This window comes from Falco punctatus (assembly GCF_963210335.1).
Source record: "Falco punctatus genome assembly, chromosome: 10".
NCBI lineage: Eukaryota > Metazoa > Chordata > Aves > Falconiformes > Falconidae > Falco > Falco punctatus.
In genome coordinates this window covers 17,434,962-17,451,881 of record NC_137590.1, presented here as the reverse complement: position 1 = coordinate 17,451,881, position 16,920 = coordinate 17,434,962, and the positions used below count along the sequence as shown (strand labels likewise).

Genomic DNA, 16,920 nt, shown 5'->3' with positions numbered 1-16,920 from the left:
CACGGTGCAAAGAGGTTTCTGGGAGGGGGTGTTTATTTAGCATGGGTATAATAGAAGCACTGTTCACAATAATTACATGGCCAAAAAGGAGAGGGAGAAGACCTTGGCAACTAGAGCTCCAGACAGAAATACAGAATCACAGCATATGAAGTGCGAGGAGCAAATAAAAATATCTGCAGCCAAGGCATGTTTTGGGCATTCCCAAGGCCGGGGCCCAAACACTGAACCTTCAGCCTGATCCATTGCCTCACCCCCGTTCCCTATGGCCTCAGCTCCCTTTCCTTCCCCCCAACTCAGGACCTTGGAGGAGGTCCTGTCTGGACCTGTAATGCACAAATGTGTCTCAGTTCTAAGTGGCAATTCCTGTGCTCCTGAGGAGGCTCAGCCAGAACCTGGCCATGCCTGGTGGAAGGTGCTTTCAGCACCAAGAGGGCCTCTCACGAACAGAACAAACCTCTCCCAGACCCCTCCTCTCTTAAGACAAGTGCAGGCTCCATCAGTGAGCGCTGAGGCGAGTCCTGCTTGTCACATGTGCACAGACAGGTTGGGTTTTACTGCCTTGAGCACAGCCAGTGTCTGTGACAGCTCTTCATTTAATCCTGATTTCTTTAGCCTTTGGAGAGGAGAAGGAAAGAGGTTAAACCCCCCCCCAAGCTATTGACTGTTGGCTGTGACATTGCACAGCCAAAGAAAAAAGGACAAAAAGCAGAGCCAGCTTGGGTTTCTTTTCTGGAGTTGGCTGGCCCTGGTCCCAGCTGCCACCTTCTACTTCAGCGAGCAGAGAGCGTGCGGGAGACCGAGCCCAGGGCTGGTCCATGGAGCCCTTGGTGGGGTAACCACAGCTCCATGTTGGGCTCCACGGTCCCGCTCCCTTGGCTGCGTGAGGGCAGCAGCAGCACGGAGTGGCTACCCCTGCTGCCTGCTTTGGGGCTGAGGAAACATGTCCCCGCATGCATTGGCAGCGTGTCCCAAGACAGTGCCAACTGCTTTAGGAAGGCAGTGGGTCTAATCACACTAATTCCAGATGTGAGCAGCTGGTAGAGGTGGGGGGTGGGGCAGCAGGACAGAGCCGGCTGCCACGTGGGCCTCTCCGGGTCGAGCTGCCCGGCACGGTGCAGTCCTGGGGAAGGGCACCTGGAGCAGCTGTAGCTTCACAGAAAATGCTCTCAGACCTCACAGGGTGGGCTAGGAGCTGCAGCAGGGTCACATCATGCCTGGCCTGTCCTAGGCCCCGCGGGGAGTGGCCCTGCAGCTGGAGGAGCACTGCAGCTGAGGTGATGCCCGGGGAGCCGAAGGTCCCTTACCACAGCATCCGCAAGCAGCAGGTAGGGTGCCTGAGCACCTCACGCAGCAGCTGCACGCTGCCATCTCCCAGGTCATTCTCGCTCAGGTCCAGCTGCTCCAGGCTCTGGCTGGTGCTGAGCACAGCGCCCAGGTCTCCACAGCAGGCATCGGTGAGTTGGCACTGCCACAGGCTGCCAGGGAAGCGGTTGGAGAAAGATGTTTGGCCATTTCGTGCACACTCCTGCACAGCCAGAAGCCTTGCCAGTGCCTCCTGCCCACCCGCCCCAGGTCCTCTGGATGCCTGGAAATAGTTTCCAGGGAGGACTCGCTCTAGGCTTCTTGTGAGGTCTCTGATGCTGGGTATAATCTCCCCAGAATGCACAACATCGCTTCAGGTGGGCACAGCAGGGCTGGGCTTCCTCCTGGCTGGGGTACCCCTGATGACCTCTCACAACCACTGACTACAATCGGGGTGATCTTTAAGGAGCAAACACCTACGGACCGCGCACCCGAAATGTGCCGGTGGATGGACTAACAGCAGTGAGGGTACCGCTGCTGCACCTGGGAGAGCTTTAAATCCTAGTTATCTCATCTGGGTGACCATAAACAATCTCAGCCAGATAATAAGTAAATAATTCTATGGGTTTGAGCTGTTAGCACCCCACCTGTTGAAGCTGTCACACCGACCTGATGTCTGAACGGCCCTGGGGAAGGATGGTGACCGGCCACAAGGGGACTCACCGGGGGAGCACAGGCAAGTCGCAGGTGGTCCCTGGAGAGACCATTGTCCCCCAGGGACCCTCTGGGAGCCACCCACCTCAGTCTCTGCAGCCGGCAGCCTGGATCCCGCAGCCCCTCACTCAGCCGCCGCACGCCCTCGTCCCCCAGCTCGTTGTCCCCCAGCTGCAGCTCCATCAGGCTGGGGCTGGCGGGGAGCATCGTGGCCAGAGCCCCGCAGCTTGCCTCTGTCAGCCGGCACCGCCACAGCCTGCACGGGGACAGGCAGAGGAGAGGGGCCTCATCACGGCTGCCCTCTGAACTGCAGGGACAGTGCCCACAGCCCCCCTCCACACCAACCACCCCTTTGCCCTGGGGCCAACGGGGCCCCTGCCCTCAGGGAACCTTGCTTCTGTACTTTTGCCAAATCTTGGTTTATCCTCTTTGACTCCCGTCGTTACAGGTGTGGGCAGCACCCACAGCCCCCTGGAGGCACTGGCTAGTGGATAGGGGGTTCTCAGGTCCTTCAGGACCAGAAAGCTGCCACCTGCCCCAGCAGAGGCAGGTCTCCCACCCAGGGGTACTGCAGCCCCCTCCCCTTGGCTCACCATCACTACTGGAGCCCAGGAGCTTAAAACCCCTGCCAGACCGACGGGCTGCATCACCTGTCCCCCTCCTCTGGCTCTGACACTGTTCAAAGCAAAAGTGCTGCCCACCACCCCAGCTAGCTACCCTGCCTCGGTGCCTCCACAGGCCCACCCAGCCCCCTTCTCCCAGGGGGTCCGTGCAGCTTGGGGTTGTTGCCTGAGCCCTGGGAAATGCTGCCAACTCCAATTTTACCACTCCTGCTGTGCAGCCTCTCTGCAGCCTGTTCTGCCTGGCTTTCTGCTACCTAGAATGGCTAACAGGGAGCTCGTTCATCACTCCAGAGGAAAAAGGGGGTAAAAAGCTCAAGTTTAAAGGCAGATGGGACAGCCGGAGCTGTCCCAGTGGTGGCAGCCCTGGTGAAAGATGGCAGTCACCTCTGCCCTGCAGGGCTTAGGAGGGCAGCCAGCACAGTGCTGTGTAGCCCAGGAGCATGTTACATCTTTCAAGCAACAGACAGCAACTGCTTTCTATTTTTGACTTGCGGACATCCCACTTGCAGGGGTGCCCACCCAGCAATGCCCCCCATGGAGCCACCCACCTCAGTCTCTGCAGCCGGCAGCCTGGATCCCGCAGCCCCTCACTCAGCCGCCGCACGCCCTCGTCTCCCAGCTCATTGTCACTCAGGTGCAGCTCCGTCAGGCTGGGGCTGGTGGAGAGCATCATGGCCAGAGCCCCGCAGCTTGTCTTGGTCAGCTGGCACCGCCACAGCCTGCACGGGGACAGTGCTGTGGTTAAGCTGGGCTCGATCCCCTGGAAGCCACTTCTTTCCAAAAATCACCTGCTGCTTTTTGGGCCTGGGGATGCAGTCAGGCTGTTTGATTAGCACAGCTCAGGGAGAGCAACGTTGCGCAGGAGGGACAGAGCAGCACCCTGCACACCTGGCCACAATCCCACCCCAAAGGTGTCTACTGGGAACAGAGCGGGGCCCGCCAGCTCGACACCCCATACCAGAGCCTTTGCATGCTGCAGTTGGGTCCTGCTAGTGCCCTGCACAGCTCCTGCACGCCGCCATCCTCCAAGGGATTGTCACTCAGGTCCAGCTCCACCAGGCTGGGCATGGTGCCCAGCACAGCAGCCAGGTCCTTGCAGCCGGTAGCCGTTAGGTTGCAGCAGCCCAACCTGCAGGAGAGTCAGTGGTGAGGCTGCCTGTCCACCGGTGCTGCCGCCCTCCCTTCCATCACCCCAGGTTGGAGCAATCCTGGGCAGTGTCCCCTGCCTGGGCCCAGGCATGGAGGTGGCTCCTGCCGTGGCTCTGGGTTCACTATGTTGGAAAACAGCGGGGAGCATCTTCCTGCCCTCTCCCCATCCTCCCCCGGGGCTGGCACACCAGTATCTGGTGCTTGCTGCCACGTTGCCTTGTTCAGCATCCCCGGGTGCAGCAATGCTGAGGGTGGCACAAACACACTCCAGAGTGTGAAACACAACCCAGATCCTCAGACTTTAAAGGACAAAATGCCAAAGTGCAGCCAGGTACCTGGCAGCAATCCCGCTGTGCCAGAGTGTGGAAATGGAGAGGTAAGGTGACCAGGCAGCATCTGCTCAACCAGGGACTAAAGATCTGAGGGCAAACAGTTAATATTGCTTGAATGGGTGAGACTATTCTGCCTCACTTTTGAAGTTTCAGAGAGATTTCCTCTTTCAAATCTCATTGTCCAGTCTGAATCTACACCAGGGGAAAATGGGAGAACACACCCCCTAAAAACACAGAAGGGAAAATGCAGACAGCAAGGGATGGTTCATCCCCTTCCCAGAAATGGTCCATGGGTTGAATCTGCTTCTGCAGTTACATGTTTCTGGATAGTGTGTGGCCAGCCCTGCTCCTGCCATATCACACAGGGACCCAAAAACACATGCAGCTGCAGAGCAAGAGCCAGGGGAAAGATGTCTGGGGTGCACTGAGGCAGCCACAGACAAGCAGACAGCGGGGATGGTAGCAGACACCTCTCCTCTAGCCTCGGCACTGAAAATTAGTTCTCTCTCTTACTTCCCTACGCACCCTAGCAGAGGCGTGGAACTAAATTATATTGATGGACAAGGCAACAATAAGGGTCAGGCCCCCGCGACAAGTAGGTCAGCAATGCCTCAAGCCATCTTCGGCACCAGCAGCATCGGTAAACGGGCCTCTGTCATTTCTTTTTCTTTTTTCCTTCCTCTCCCAGGCTGGCAAGGAGAAGAGGCGAACAGTCCCGCAGCCCCCCGGAGCTGGCACCATCCCTTACCGCAGCATCCGCAGCTGGCAGGCGCCGCGCCTCAGCCCCCGGCACAGCAGCTGCACACCACCGTCCCGCAGGTCCTTGTTGCCAGCCAGGTCCAGCTCCACCAGCGTGGGCTTGGTGCTGAGAACGGAGGCCAGAGCGGCGCAGCAGGCGCCTGTGAGCTGACACTGATCAAACCTGCCAGAGATGCGGAGGGGAGCCACGGGGTCGGCACAGCTGCCCGGCCACACGGATGCACCACCCAACCCCTCGCTCACACAGCCGCCACGGATGATGTCCCCAACCCGACCACCCTCACAGATGGCCTCCCGGGAGCAGGGGCACAGCCCTCCCCGCCGCGTGGTGAGCTGTGGTGGCACGTTGTCACACACACCCCCCCATGCAGCGAGGACACCGGCCACTGCCTGCAGCCCCTGACAGTGGCAGGCCTCGGTGGCTCTGCACAGAGGTGACTCTTGTCCCCAGCCATGAAGAGGCTGGGCTTGGCTTGTTTTGCTATTTCACCTGGCAGAGAAGAGCAAGGTACCTTAACTTCTTTAATTTACAGTCTGACTTTTCCAAGGCTTGGCAAAGCAGGTGAATGGGTGACTGCTTCCCCTCCTCTTGCTGTTTTTCCCTGAAAACAAATAAGAGGTGCATTGTACTCCTATTTCTATTCCTACTCATAATCTATTCCTTTCCTGTTCTATTCCTATCCTATTCCTATCCTATCCCTATTCTTATCCCATTCTGTGCTAGCCTATGTTATTGTATTCTATGCTATCCCATTCCCATTCCTATTCCTATCTTATTCTATGCTATCCTATTTTATTCTATTCTATGATATCCCATTCCTAGTCCTAGTCCCAGTCTATTCTTATCCTATCCTCTCCCTATCACTATCCCATTTCCTATTCCTACCCCTATATTGCTCTGTGGCTGCCGGCTGCATCCCCAGATTAGACCCATAGCCCCTTGCCGACGTTCCAGGTGCAGTGGGAGGACTGGCCCCACTGCGGGCTCCTCCACATGGTCATCACAGCTCTTTGGGCTCTAAGGGATTCACCACTTTGTGGCTCAGCACCCTACGCACCGGCACGCCTGCTTGGCTGGCTGCGGGCCACCGCAGTCCTCGGGGTCATCCCACAGGAAGGAGCAGTGCCCCAGGTCAAGCGACTCCAGCTTGGGGAAGTTTTTTATGCTGAAGGAAAGGACGACCTGGTCGAAGCGCTTGAGGTTGAGCCCTCGCAGGTACACCCCCGTGAAAGGATCCAAGGCGGCTGCCACAAACTGCTCATCCTGGAGCTCATACAGACAGTGGCAGACCTCCAGCTCGCGGATCACCGCCGTCTTCTGCATCAGAAGAGCCAGGGCTGTTTTCTGGCTGTTTTGAAGCCATGCCAGTAATTCCTGTGTAATCCTGGGGGCAATTTTACACCCAGTCTTCTCCTCCAGCTCCCTCCTGCGTTCCTCATTTAAGAGCCCGAAGAGGAACCGCACAGTTAGCATGAAGTAGTTCCTGGAGTTGCCATAACTCTCCAGCAGCTCCTTCACATCCCTGGTAGGACCGCTGGGGGCTTCCAATGCCTCCCCTTCATCTTCCAGCAGGTAGAAGAGGGCTGCAAAAAACTCCTGGAAGCTGAGGTGGATGAAGCTGTAGGTGCTGACGCAGGAGATGTCCTTCTGGAAGAGGTGCTCATTGAGGAGGAGCGGGAGAGCTTCTCGCTGGTCCAGCATGTACCCCTGCACCTCCTTCTCCTCGAAGAAGACCTTCTGCTTCCAGATGCCACTGGCCGCCAGGCAGCACAGCCTCCTGAGCAGCCTGGGCATGCCTTTCTTTAGCTGGCCGCTCAGAGACTGCATCAAGGCAGAAAGGTAGAGGATGTAGATCCCCGTCGTGGTCCTGGGGCTTTGGATGAGACCCCCGGTGCATCTGAGCTGCTGCTTCATGACGGTGCAGACGATCCAGCACACAATGGGCACCAGGCACATGGTGAAGAGCACCTCATTCCCTCTGACTAACTGGAAGGCAGCAGCCGCCTGCTCCTCATTTCCAAAAAACCTGTAGAAATAATCCTTCCTCTCTGCCTCCGAAAACCCCAGGATTTCAGCGTAGCGCTCACAGTCCAGGAACCTGCCCAGTCTCTGCAGGGCGGCCGGCCTCGTGGTGATGAGCAGGGAGCTCTCGGGCAGGAGCCTCCTGCGGAAGAGGCTGCTCAGGGTGATTTCCACTGGCTTTGGCTCCCAGAGCTGAGAGGACAGCTCAGTCTGGGGCCGGTCGAAGGAGAAGCGGAGCTCATCAAAGCCATCAATCACGAACAGGAGCTTCTCTGGCTGCTCCAGCATCTTAGAGAGTGGTGGAGAGCTGCCAGGGTAGCACCAGGTGATGAGGTCGGCCATGCTGGCCTGGCTGGTGAGGAGGTTGCCCTCCCGGCAGTGGATGTAGAAGACATAGTCAAACTCTGTGAACACCTTGTCAGATGCCCAATCCAGCACAATCTTCCTGGCCGTCATTGTCTTGCCCACACCCGCGGCTCCCAGGAGCACGACCACCCTGGGGGTCCAGCCATCAGGGTCGGGCTTGAAGAGGTCACCAACAGCGATGGAGGAGTTGGCTTGCTCCTTCATGAGCTCTGCATGCCTCTGTCCCATGGCCACAATCTCATGCTCCCGTTCCTCTTCATCAAGGTGCTTGTTGACGATTACCAGCTTCAAGTACCTGGTGTTCAGGCTCACGTCATCACCCAGCCGGGCGTTTTGGTCCTTTATGCGGCTGTATGCCTGTCTTATGGCTTTTTTGTAATTCCTCTGGTAATCTGGAAGGGTGGGAGGCCACCTCACATGTCTGCAGACCGCCAGGCAAGCAGCAGCAGAGCTCCCCCCACTTCTCCCCACCGGCACCTACCTGGTGATGATGGTCCCAGTACAGGAGCGGGCGCCAGGGCTGGAAGAGAAAGCGGTGTTAGTGGGCAGCACTGCTGAGACCCTTACACCACCAAATCCTCTTCCATCTCCTCCTACCTGAAGCAGCCCCCGGCACGAGGACCCCCAACCCACCACCCTTTCTGTAGCATCCTCCTGGCCCCAAACACGGGATGTTGTGGACGCAACCCCCAGGATGCAGTACCCAGGACCCCACACAATGCTGCATCAGCCTTCCCACCTTTCTCTCTGCTTTCCCGGAGCAGGGTGGCAGCCTTGCGGAGCTGGATGCGCTCAAAGACGGCTACGGCCACATCCAGGGCGGCCTCCTCACCGTAGAAATCCAACATGAGGTTCGTGGTATCCACGCAGCCAGCCTTCTCCAGCCGCCCCCAGCCAATGCGTTTCCTGCCCTGCAGGTCTCCACGGGCCAGCACATGCCGAAATTTTTTAAAATCCAGCTGGGAGAGGTCTTCCAGGGCCTGGACCAGCAGCTCCCCAGCAGTGCTCGGGGGGCTGCCCCCACTTGGGACGCAGCTCCTGCTGCTGCGCACCCCCATGGGGAGAGCCCTGACACCCGGCTAACACCCAGCCCCGCGCCTGTGATGGGGGGACAAGGTTTGGAGAAATCATCCTGTGAAGACACCACCCCCCAGCCCTGCAATGCAGCCCCATCCTGGTCGTGCTGTCTCTGCCCCAGGGGAGCTGTGGCCCCCGCTGCCCCCAGCCTCATCCTCCCTGCTCTGCTCCCTGGGGACCAGGGCTGTGGGGCTGGCTGCCCCCAGCCAGGCACCATGGTCCTGCCTGCTGTCCCTCCCCTGCTCCCCCAGCCCAAACCCTCCCCACCAGCACGAGGAGCAGTGAGGCAGTCACCCAGGGGCTTGCCACCAAAGCCATGTCCCACCACGTAAGCAGTGTCCCTACTGCTATGTCCCCGCCAGGAGATAAATGTCCCTTCCAGGAGAGCGGGAAAGCAGTGTCCCCACTAGGAAAGCAGTGGACCTACCAGAAGAGCAATGTCCTCACCAGGAGAGTACCATCCTCACCAACAGACCCATGTCCCCACTGGGACAGCAACATCCCTACCAGGAGAGCCATGTCCCCAAGGATAACTGTGTCCCCAGCAATGTCCCACCTGGGTCACAGCCGGGCAGCTGGCCCCATTCCGGAGCAAGGCCGTACAGTGCGGCCGGGGCAGGTGGGTCTGCAGGGCTGGCCGGAGGCTGCGGTGGCTGGGCAGAGCCCAGCCGGTGAGCAGCACAAGGGCGCCAGCACCGGCAGTTTCACTTTTCAAAGCGTGCTGCTGTTTCCTTCCCTCTCAGGTCAAGGTTCTCACACTTCATGTCCTTTCTGTGCCTCATCTGTTTTTCCCTTTTCTTCTCTTTTCTTCTTAGATCCAGCTCCTTCCCTCTCACGCTGCAGCAGAGGGTTGCAGTGAAGGCACAGGGACCTCGGTGCCCGGCTCGGCTGCAGCCAAGCCCAACTCAGATGGGAGCATGCCAGCAAGCAAAACCAGCCCTGGCTGGGCCAGGCAAGGGTAGGCAGTGACTTTTACCACTCTGCCTTGAAATTCATCCTGCCACGGAGCCAAACAACAGTTCTGGCATCCCACCTCCAGGGAAGCGTCGGTCTGGTGGCCCATCACTATCTTCAGCAGGTGATGGAGGTGGCTCTGCTCTCCCCAGAGTGCTTCAACAGGCAGGGGGGTCCTGCACTGGGAACAGGTCACACCACAAGCTTATTTGGTCAAGCAAAAAGCCTCAAAAACCTAAAAAACCTGTAAAATCTAGTGGGACCCACCTGAGCTGCTGCCAGAGGAAGGGGCAGCCTGAGGAGCAGCTCTGAAGAGAAAATTCAGGCAGCTGAATCTAGGCTACAGCCCCCACCCCCACACAGCCCTTTGCATGCTCCTGGCAATGAAATTGAGCTGTAAGCAAACAGCTGTGAGCAGCTCGATTGCAGAGTGCAACAACCTGTGGGGCAAACATGGCTGGTGCTGAGGGGGCCCGAATGGGTGGGTGGGTGAGTGGGTGGGTGGAGGGGGGCAAGGCGGCAGAGCCCCCACCCCGGAAAATGCTTCTGCGGTCCCCGAGCAAGGCACAGGCAGGAGTATGTGGGCACCAAACAAAACAACCCCAACTCTTTCTGAGACTGAAACTGCAAAAATGCCTCCACAGCAGCTTTGCAGGAGGTAGTGATGTGTAGGGTGTGAAAGGCAGTGGAGAGCAGGCACTGGCTCACCTACGGCTGCTGCCTGCACCAGGGCGCCGATGTGAGCGGTGTGTGTACAGGAAAACTGAAGTATCCCAGGGGGATACACAGCTCCAGCTGCCCTCGCTGCAGCCGTGACCCGTCCGGTGCAAAGGCAAATCCCACAAGAGCAAGACCTGCTTCACCCATGGCAAAGCACTTCAAAGCTGTAACTCCTCACCTTGGCATGGACGTGCCAGGCTCAACTCTGAAACCCACTTTGGGTTTGGGATTTCTGCCACCAGCTCATGACTGCAGAGAGCATCAGCCGAAGGAAAAATGTATCTTGGATGGAGAGACACCCAAACTTAAGTCAAACCAAGCCCTATTGCTGCCAGGATCCCAGGGTGCTCCCTTTTCCCCGAGTTTTACTTATTTTACCGCGATGGCATTCAGGCTGGATTAAATTAGTGCAAACTCATTAACGGTTGTGGAGCATATTATTCTTTAAAAGAGTCAAGGACTGGTCTAATGTATTAAGCGTGATGCTGGGGAAACTGAAAGCCAGTCCTGCTCAGCACTGACGTTATCACTTAGGTATCGGTGGTGTAGCAGCCGGACACACGGTGGGTGCGGCGAGGCTTTGCAGGGTGGATGGGCATTTGCCCTGCTTGGTGGTCCGCTCGGCACAGCCGCAGGCTGCGGCGCTCACCCGCTGCCCTTCCTGTGCACCTCCTGCCCCCAGGCGAGAAGCTCGGCTGTGGTTTGGCAGCTGCCACCCAAACCGTCATGGGTGTGTTGCATCAGCTCCCGACTTAACAGAACTATATTTTAGTGTTGAACTATATGTTAAATAGGTATGTGCATAAAGTTTAGGTCAAGCTGACTCACCCCTCTCAAGTTGTCAAAACTGGTGAACGGAAGGGCTTCTAGCCATGGGAGGCAGCCCTGGGAAACCACCAGCCGATGGGGAAGAGACCACCATTACCTAAACTGTGCAGAAAGAAGCTACAAGTGAGAAACTTGTGACCACAAGAGGAGCCAAGCTGGTAAGGTGTTGCAGTCCACAGAAAATTAGTTGGAAGTAGGACAAAGGTAATCGTGGCAGTGGGAGATCGTGACCTCTGACACAAATAGCCCCCAAAGAGAGGGCAAGCCCCCGCCTGGGGAGCATGCAGAGCTGGCAGAAAGCTCCAGTGGTGTGCCGAGGGTGCGTGCCGTTTGCACTAGAAGTGACAAATGTGTAACAGTCCTGTGTGTGAACGAAATGGGTACCCCGTGTGCTACAAATACGGCAGTGCTCTGCTGCACACGTGTGCTCTCCAGTAGCTGGGTGTGCATACTAGGAAGAAAGATCCCCCACGCCCGCAGCGCTGCAATAAACCAAGGTGGGCTTTCTAAACTATCGTTCGGCCTGGAGAGTTTTTGTGGTTACGATTTTTGGCAACACGGGAATGGGGCCTCACCAGCAGCCTGAAATGAAACGGCTCCGTCCCTCTCTGCAGCCCCAGCCCTCTGCCATGCTGCTAGTCAGCCTTGGCCCCTCATGGGCACGCTCAGCAGTGGGGGCCAGGAGAGGACTGGCAATATGCCCGAGCCCTCCTGCTCCAGCCCTCCCCATCACTCCCCGGCATGCGAAGACATTCATGCCTCCGGCATCTCCCACAGTCCCGTTCCATGCCCAGGTGCTCACAGTGGAGGCAAATACAGCAAACCTTTTTTGGTTTTGAGTGCCAGAGGCACTGGTCCGGGCATCACAGCAGCCAACTGGCCTGGCTTGGGGCTGTGAGAGGCCACGCTGGGGGCCGGGAGGGTGCTGTGGGAAGCCCTGCGGCTGGACCGTGTGTCCTGCTGCTGTCTCAGGCTGCCAACCGAGAGCTGTGCTGCCTGCTGATGTGCCGAGGTGGCTGGGGGAGCTCCTCTTTGTAACAGCTTTGACCACCCATCATAAGAAGAGATGCAAACATTCCTCTCCTTTCCACCTCCTCTCCAAAGCTTGAACGCATACGGGTTGAATGAAACAAGCTATCAGGTGCTGCCTGCCCTGAAAGAGACAAAGCCCTGAGTATAAGGCAGATTTATTGATCCAGGGTCCTTGGAGCCATCCCAAGCTCCTGGGGGCCAGGGTCACCGAGCCTCGGTGAGCCGGCTGCAGGGGAGGGGGCTGCCTTACTGCCACAGCTCCTGGAAAAAGGGGAGGGGGAAGGAAAATTGAAAACAGAGGGGGCTGGAAGCAAGCTTGGAGTGATCATCCAAAAGGCCAGCATCCTCCTGCATGTGGTTTTGTCCCAGAAATGCTGTTCCGATGAAGCTGGGCTCTCACAGGAGGGCTCCATGGGCGAGCTGGTGGAGGGCAGCCCGGGCTCCTTCCCACCCCGAAGGCGAGCATCCTAACCCTGGATCCAGGAGAGCAGCTGGCAGCTCCTTTGGGGATGCTGCCCAGCCACCATGGCTGTGACCACCACCCAGCTCTACAGTGCCACTTGGCCCCACGAGCCGTTGCAAACAAGCCCCAGCCAGGGTAATTTGCTGGTTTATTTGCTGCTAACATAGTCCAAAATGCTGGGGGAGTGGAAAAAAACTCGGCGCTAATAGATGCTGGGAAGAGATCTGCAGCCAGGCTTGGGTCTTATCTCTAATTATGTATCTGTCTGAGCTGCAGCTGGCTCCTGGGATGTCTGGGTGTATTCAGCTCCTGGAGTTTCCCTTGAAGCCTGCTGGGAGCCCGGGCTTCGGGCACCGAGCATCGCCAATTAATACCCACCGCGCGGAGAGGCGGCTGTGCGCCGTCTGGCTGCAAGCCGCGGCGGCGAGGAGCCGTCCCACGGGAAGTGGGGAGCAAACAGCCCCTGGGCAATGCTGCTGGAATACCGGGATCAGGCGGGGCCGATGGTTTCAGCTGGGAAAAGGAACAACTCCATGAAAACAGCAGGAGAAAATTAAACCGAGGAACCCCCCGCACACTCCCCAGATGCAGGCAGGCTGGGTTTTGAAAGTGCCTCCTTTCCAAAAACGCCATAGCCATGGTGTTGCGACGTTTCCAGAGCTAAAACATGGGCATCCTTGTCATCCGAAAGGGCTGTTTCTGTGGTAAAAAGCCAGCCACTGGGAGGAGAGCGGCTCGCTAAAACCTGCTCCGTCCCCTCCCCATCCAAAAGGAGAAGGGAAACAGAAATTTTCAGCTCGTGTGGAGCGAAACAATCAGTGTCAACCTGAGGCATTTTCCAGGAGAAAAAAAAAATAAAAATGACAAAACCCACATCTCAGCTTATAGCAGGCTGGAAGGGGGGTTGTGTGCTGGGTTAGGCAGGCTTTTAAATGGGAACGCATCCATCCCTGCTGCAGCCACCGCCGCTGCAACCCCACCCCAGCCGGCGGGTCCGGGCGGCCTGGATGCATTAGGGTGGAAACAGCCAGGAAACATCGCTCCCGGTTTGATGCAGGCTGCCTGCTTCTTCCCCTCTGCCGATATGTAATTTGTTTCTGTTTTCAGAGCCTGGGAAACCCTGAATCACCCCATCCCACGGAGGATGCTTCCCCAGGGCCAGGGGTGCGGGGAGGGCTGGGAGCTACCCACTCCATCTCACTCGGATGCCTCAGCCCTTTGGGTGCAGGTCCCCCCAGCCTGGCCAGGGTGTCCCCGGGGTGGGGGCATTTCTACCCGCTGCCATCTCCATGTCTCCATTGCTCCGGCAGCTCCACATCCCGCTCTCCTGTTGCTCAGAGATGTGGAGGCAGTTGCTAAGAGACACCGAAACGTCAGTATCTGGCCCTCAAGGAAAAAAAAAAAGAGGAAAAAAAAAAAAAAAAAGAGACAGAGAAAGAGAGAGACAAGGGAGGACGAGGAGGAGGAGGAGGGGAGGAAGGAGGTGGGGAAAGACCTGCTCCCATTGCCAGGCTCGGCAGCAGCCTTGGCCGCTGCTGCAGGAGCCGCTCTCCCAACTTGGCGGCCTCCAGGGCGAGGGCGGCTGCCCAGGGACCCCCAGCCCACCACCCAGGCCCGGCGGCCGCAGGGAGCCAAGCCCCCGCTCATCTCCTGGCCAGCGTGAGTACCCCGGGGGACCCTGGCACCACCGGAGGGCTCGGGGGGCCTGTGGAGAAGGGGGGTGGCCAGGGCAGCGGGATGGGTGTATGTGGTGTGGTGTGTGTGTGTCTGTCCATCCCCACCCTGCCGGTAAGATGGGGCGGTGGGGAGAGGATGGAGCCAAGAAGGCCAGGGGTGAGGGAGGAAAGAGCAAAGATGGCCAGGCGAGGGCGGGCTCGGTGGGCACCACGGGTGGGTGCTGGGGAGGGGGATATCCCCACAGGAGAGCTGAGGGGAGGGTGTCCCTGGCACTGGGCTGAGGTGGTGGTGGCAGGGGGCTGGCAGGCAGGCTGGGGAGCAGGCCCCCCCCCCAGCTGCTGCCACTGCTGGCCAGGATGAGCTGTCCAAGGTCAGCAGAGGTGTGGGGGCTCTTTTTTGGCTGAAATTCCCGGGGAGGGGGCTTGGAGGAGCAGGATGGCCCTGGCAGGGGGGGCACGGGGAAGGTGGGGGTGCCCCACACGGCCACCCCAGGCTGCACGAGCCGCGGCCCCCCCAGCAACGCGTGTGGCTAGCACGGCTTTCTGCTGCCCCTCTTCCTCGCAGGCAGCTGAGAACGGCCCAGTGCCCGCCAGCGCCCCCAGGGCTCGCAGACCACCGTGCCCCTGCGGGGGGCGATTTAACGTGCCCCCCCGAATGTCGCCGGGATGCCTGGAGCATCGCGCTGATAGCCCAGAGCCTGGCCCCGCTCGCTGCCGCTGCCGGCGGCCCTCAGCGTGAGCCAGGCGGGTGGTCCCTTCCCCGTGGCAGGATGGCCCCGTGAGGGTCCGGGCCTCCCCGCCGGCACTCGCTGGGTGGGGGTCTGCCGCCGCCCCGCCATGCTGCTGGGCCCCTGGCTGGTGGCGGCGGCGGCGGCGGCAGTGGCAGTGGTGGCGGGCGGCGGGGCGGGCTGCCCGGTGCTGTGCACGTGCCGTGGGCAGGCGGTGGACTGCAGCGGGCAGCGGCTCTTCTCGGTGCCCCCCGAGCTGCCGCTGGACACCGGCAACCTCAGCCTGGCCCACAACCGCATCGCCAGCATCCCGCCGGGCTACCTGGCCTGCTACGGCCAGCTGCGGGCCCTTGACCTGCGCAACAACTCTCTGGCGGCCCTGCCAGCCAGGCTCTTCCTGGGGGCTCGCCGCCTGGCCCACCTCGACCTCAGCTACAACAACTTCAGCTTGGTGGCGGCCGACATGTTCCTGGAGGCCAGCGGGCTGCTGCGCCTCGACCTCAGCCACAACCCTGGCCTGCGGCGGGTGCACCCCCATGCCTTCCGCGGGCTGGCCCAGCTGCGGGAGCTGGATCTCAGCTACGGGGGCCTGTCGGCCATCAGCCTCGATGCCCTGGAGGGGCTGCCGGGGCTGGTGGGCCTGCGCCTGGGGGGCAACCCCTGGGTGTGCGGCTGCGCCATGGAGCCCTTCCTCAAGTGGCTGCGGGGACGCATCCAGGGCTGCGCCTCGGGTAGGTGCCGCCCACGCGCCCCCCACCCCCAACCCGCCCGCACCGCGGGGCTCCGGCGGCCGGCCCTGATGCCGCTTCCCCCGGCAGATTCGCAGCTAGCTGAGTGCCGGGCCCCCCCCGAGGTGGCGGGAGCCCCCCTGCTCTCCCTGACGGAGGAGAGCTTCCAGGCCTGCCACCTCACGCTGACGCTGGACGACTATCTCTTCATCGCCTTTGTCGGCTTCGTCGTCTCCATCGCCTCGGTGGCCACCAACTTCCTGCTGGGCATCACTGCCAACTGCTGCCACCGCTGGAGCAAGGCCAGCGAGGACGAGGACGTTTAGGTACTGCCAGCAGCGCCGACAGCCCCCCAGCCCGGATGCCCCGGTGGGGGCACCTGACTGTGCCTTGTCCTCGTCCCCTCCCGCCACCCCCCCCTGGCTGGGGTGGTCCTCCAGACATCAGCCTGGCCATGGCAGGGGAGACCTGGGGACACGTCCTCCTCCTTTTGGCCCAAAATGGGGAGGTTTTGCCCTGGCAGGCACCCTCCAGGATTGTTCCTCCCGCACCGTGAGCTCAGACCCCCCCGCCTCCTGTTGCCACTGCCCAGGGCTGGTGAGGGCAGCGGCACGGGGTCCCACAGGGGTCTCGTAGGACCTGGGGGATGCAGCTGGGAAGCAACCCCCCCTGCTTGGGTGAGAGACCCCCAAAAAGTGGCATGTGCCTTGGGGGACACCAGCCACCCTCCCAGGGTGACAACCAAGGAAATCCGCGCTTTCCGCCCAAAGGCAGCACCGCTGGACCCCCCACGAATCCCGCCCACATTCCTTGAAAAGACGGGGGTCCAAGCCCAGGACCCGGTGCCAGCACCCAGCTCAGCACCACTGCTCCCAGGGGAGGGACCTGGGGGATGCCTGTGGTGTGCCAGTGACACCGGACCAAGCCGGGACAGCACCAGGGCCGTCGCACCTGGCAGCAGGCCAAGCTGCAAGCACCCCCCGGGGATGGCTTTCCTGGCCACGTTTTGTTTTTTGCCTTTCTCTTCCAAAGTCTCACACAGGTTCGGGGCCAAACCAGGCACTGAGCATCGCCCGGCGGCTGGGGAACGCCATCGCCTCATCCCTGCTTGCCGATGTGGGAAGGTTGGGAGGCAAAAGGAACTCCAAAAAAAAAGACAAAAAAGAAAAAAAGAAAAAAAAAAAAAGAGGAAAAAAAAAAAGAAAGCCAACGGCCCCTCTGTCCAGCTGGGGTGGCCGCTGTCCCTGCGTGTGTGTTTTACACTGTCTTTGTGGCCAGTTCTGCGGCCAGCGCGCGTCAGGCATGAGAGTGGGGCTGAGGGGGACACAGCGTCTCCCAGGAGGGGTCTTCCCATGAGCTGTTTTATTTTTCTTACCTTGTCTCCCCCTGCATGAAGGTAGAGTCTAGATGTGGGTGCAGTTTAAAACCAAACCAACCCAAAAAAAG

At 59.6% G+C, this 16,920-nt stretch overlaps 2 protein-coding genes across 6 annotated transcripts; one reads left to right on the top strand and one right to left on the bottom strand.

Moving 5' to 3' along the window:
• Nucleotides 1-129: 129 nt before the first annotated feature.
• NLRP6 (NLR family pyrin domain containing 6) lies at nucleotides 130-9,543 on the bottom strand. Of its 4 annotated transcripts, none has more exons than XM_080404545.1 (11): nucleotides 8,773-9,543; nucleotides 8,008-8,366; nucleotides 7,750-7,788; nucleotides 5,938-7,660; nucleotides 5,392-5,481; nucleotides 4,869-5,042; nucleotides 3,598-3,768; nucleotides 3,188-3,358; nucleotides 2,102-2,272; nucleotides 1,305-1,475; nucleotides 130-613 (listed from the first exon to the last, which is right to left on the bottom strand). In XM_080404545.1, the coding sequence occupies exons 2-11, from the start codon at nucleotides 8,324-8,326 to the stop codon at nucleotides 526-528; spliced, it is 3,117 nt and encodes a 1,038-aa protein (XP_080260671.1). In that variant the 5' UTR covers nucleotides 8,327-8,366; nucleotides 8,773-9,543; the 3' UTR covers nucleotides 130-525. The 4 variants fall into 4 exon arrangements, with proteins under 4 accessions (XP_080260671.1, XP_080260672.1, XP_080260670.1 ...); XM_080404546.1 differs by having other exon boundaries at nucleotides 8,008-8,187; nucleotides 8,773-9,542; XM_080404544.1 differs by having other exon boundaries at nucleotides 8,902-9,542.
• A 110-nt stretch (nucleotides 9,544-9,653) lies between these two features.
• LRRC55 (leucine rich repeat containing 55) lies at nucleotides 9,654-15,811 on the top strand. 2 transcript variants are annotated; one of them, XM_080404556.1, is made up of 2 exons: nucleotides 9,654-14,001; nucleotides 14,584-15,811. In XM_080404556.1, exon 2 carries the CDS (start codon nucleotides 14,856-14,858, stop codon nucleotides 15,798-15,800), a length of 945 nt encoding a protein of 314 aa, XP_080260682.1. In that variant the 5' UTR covers nucleotides 9,654-14,001; nucleotides 14,584-14,855; the 3' UTR covers nucleotides 15,801-15,811. The 2 variants fall into 2 exon arrangements, with proteins under 2 accessions (XP_080260682.1, XP_080260683.1); XM_080404557.1 differs by having other exon boundaries at nucleotides 9,654-15,477; nucleotides 15,565-15,811.
• Nucleotides 15,812-16,920: the final 1,109 nt, after the last annotated feature.

Coding starts and splice junctions, on each gene's coding strand:
- NLRP6 (XM_080404545.1), bottom strand. CDS start 8,326: ATGGGGGTGCGCAGCAGCAGGAGCTGCGTCCCAAGTGGGGGCAGCCCC. Junction 7,789..8,007: donor CCGGGAAAGCAGAGAGAAAG/GTGGGAAGGCTG, acceptor TTTCTCTTCCAG/CCCTGGCGCCCGCTCCTGTA. Junction 3,769..4,868: donor TGCCAGCTGCGGATGCTGCG/GTAAGGGATGGT, acceptor ACTCTCCTGCAG/GTTGGGCTGCTGCAACCTAA.
- LRRC55 (XM_080404556.1), top strand. CDS start 14,856: ATGCTGCTGGGCCCCTGGCTGGTGGCGGCGGCGGCGGCGGCAGTGGCA.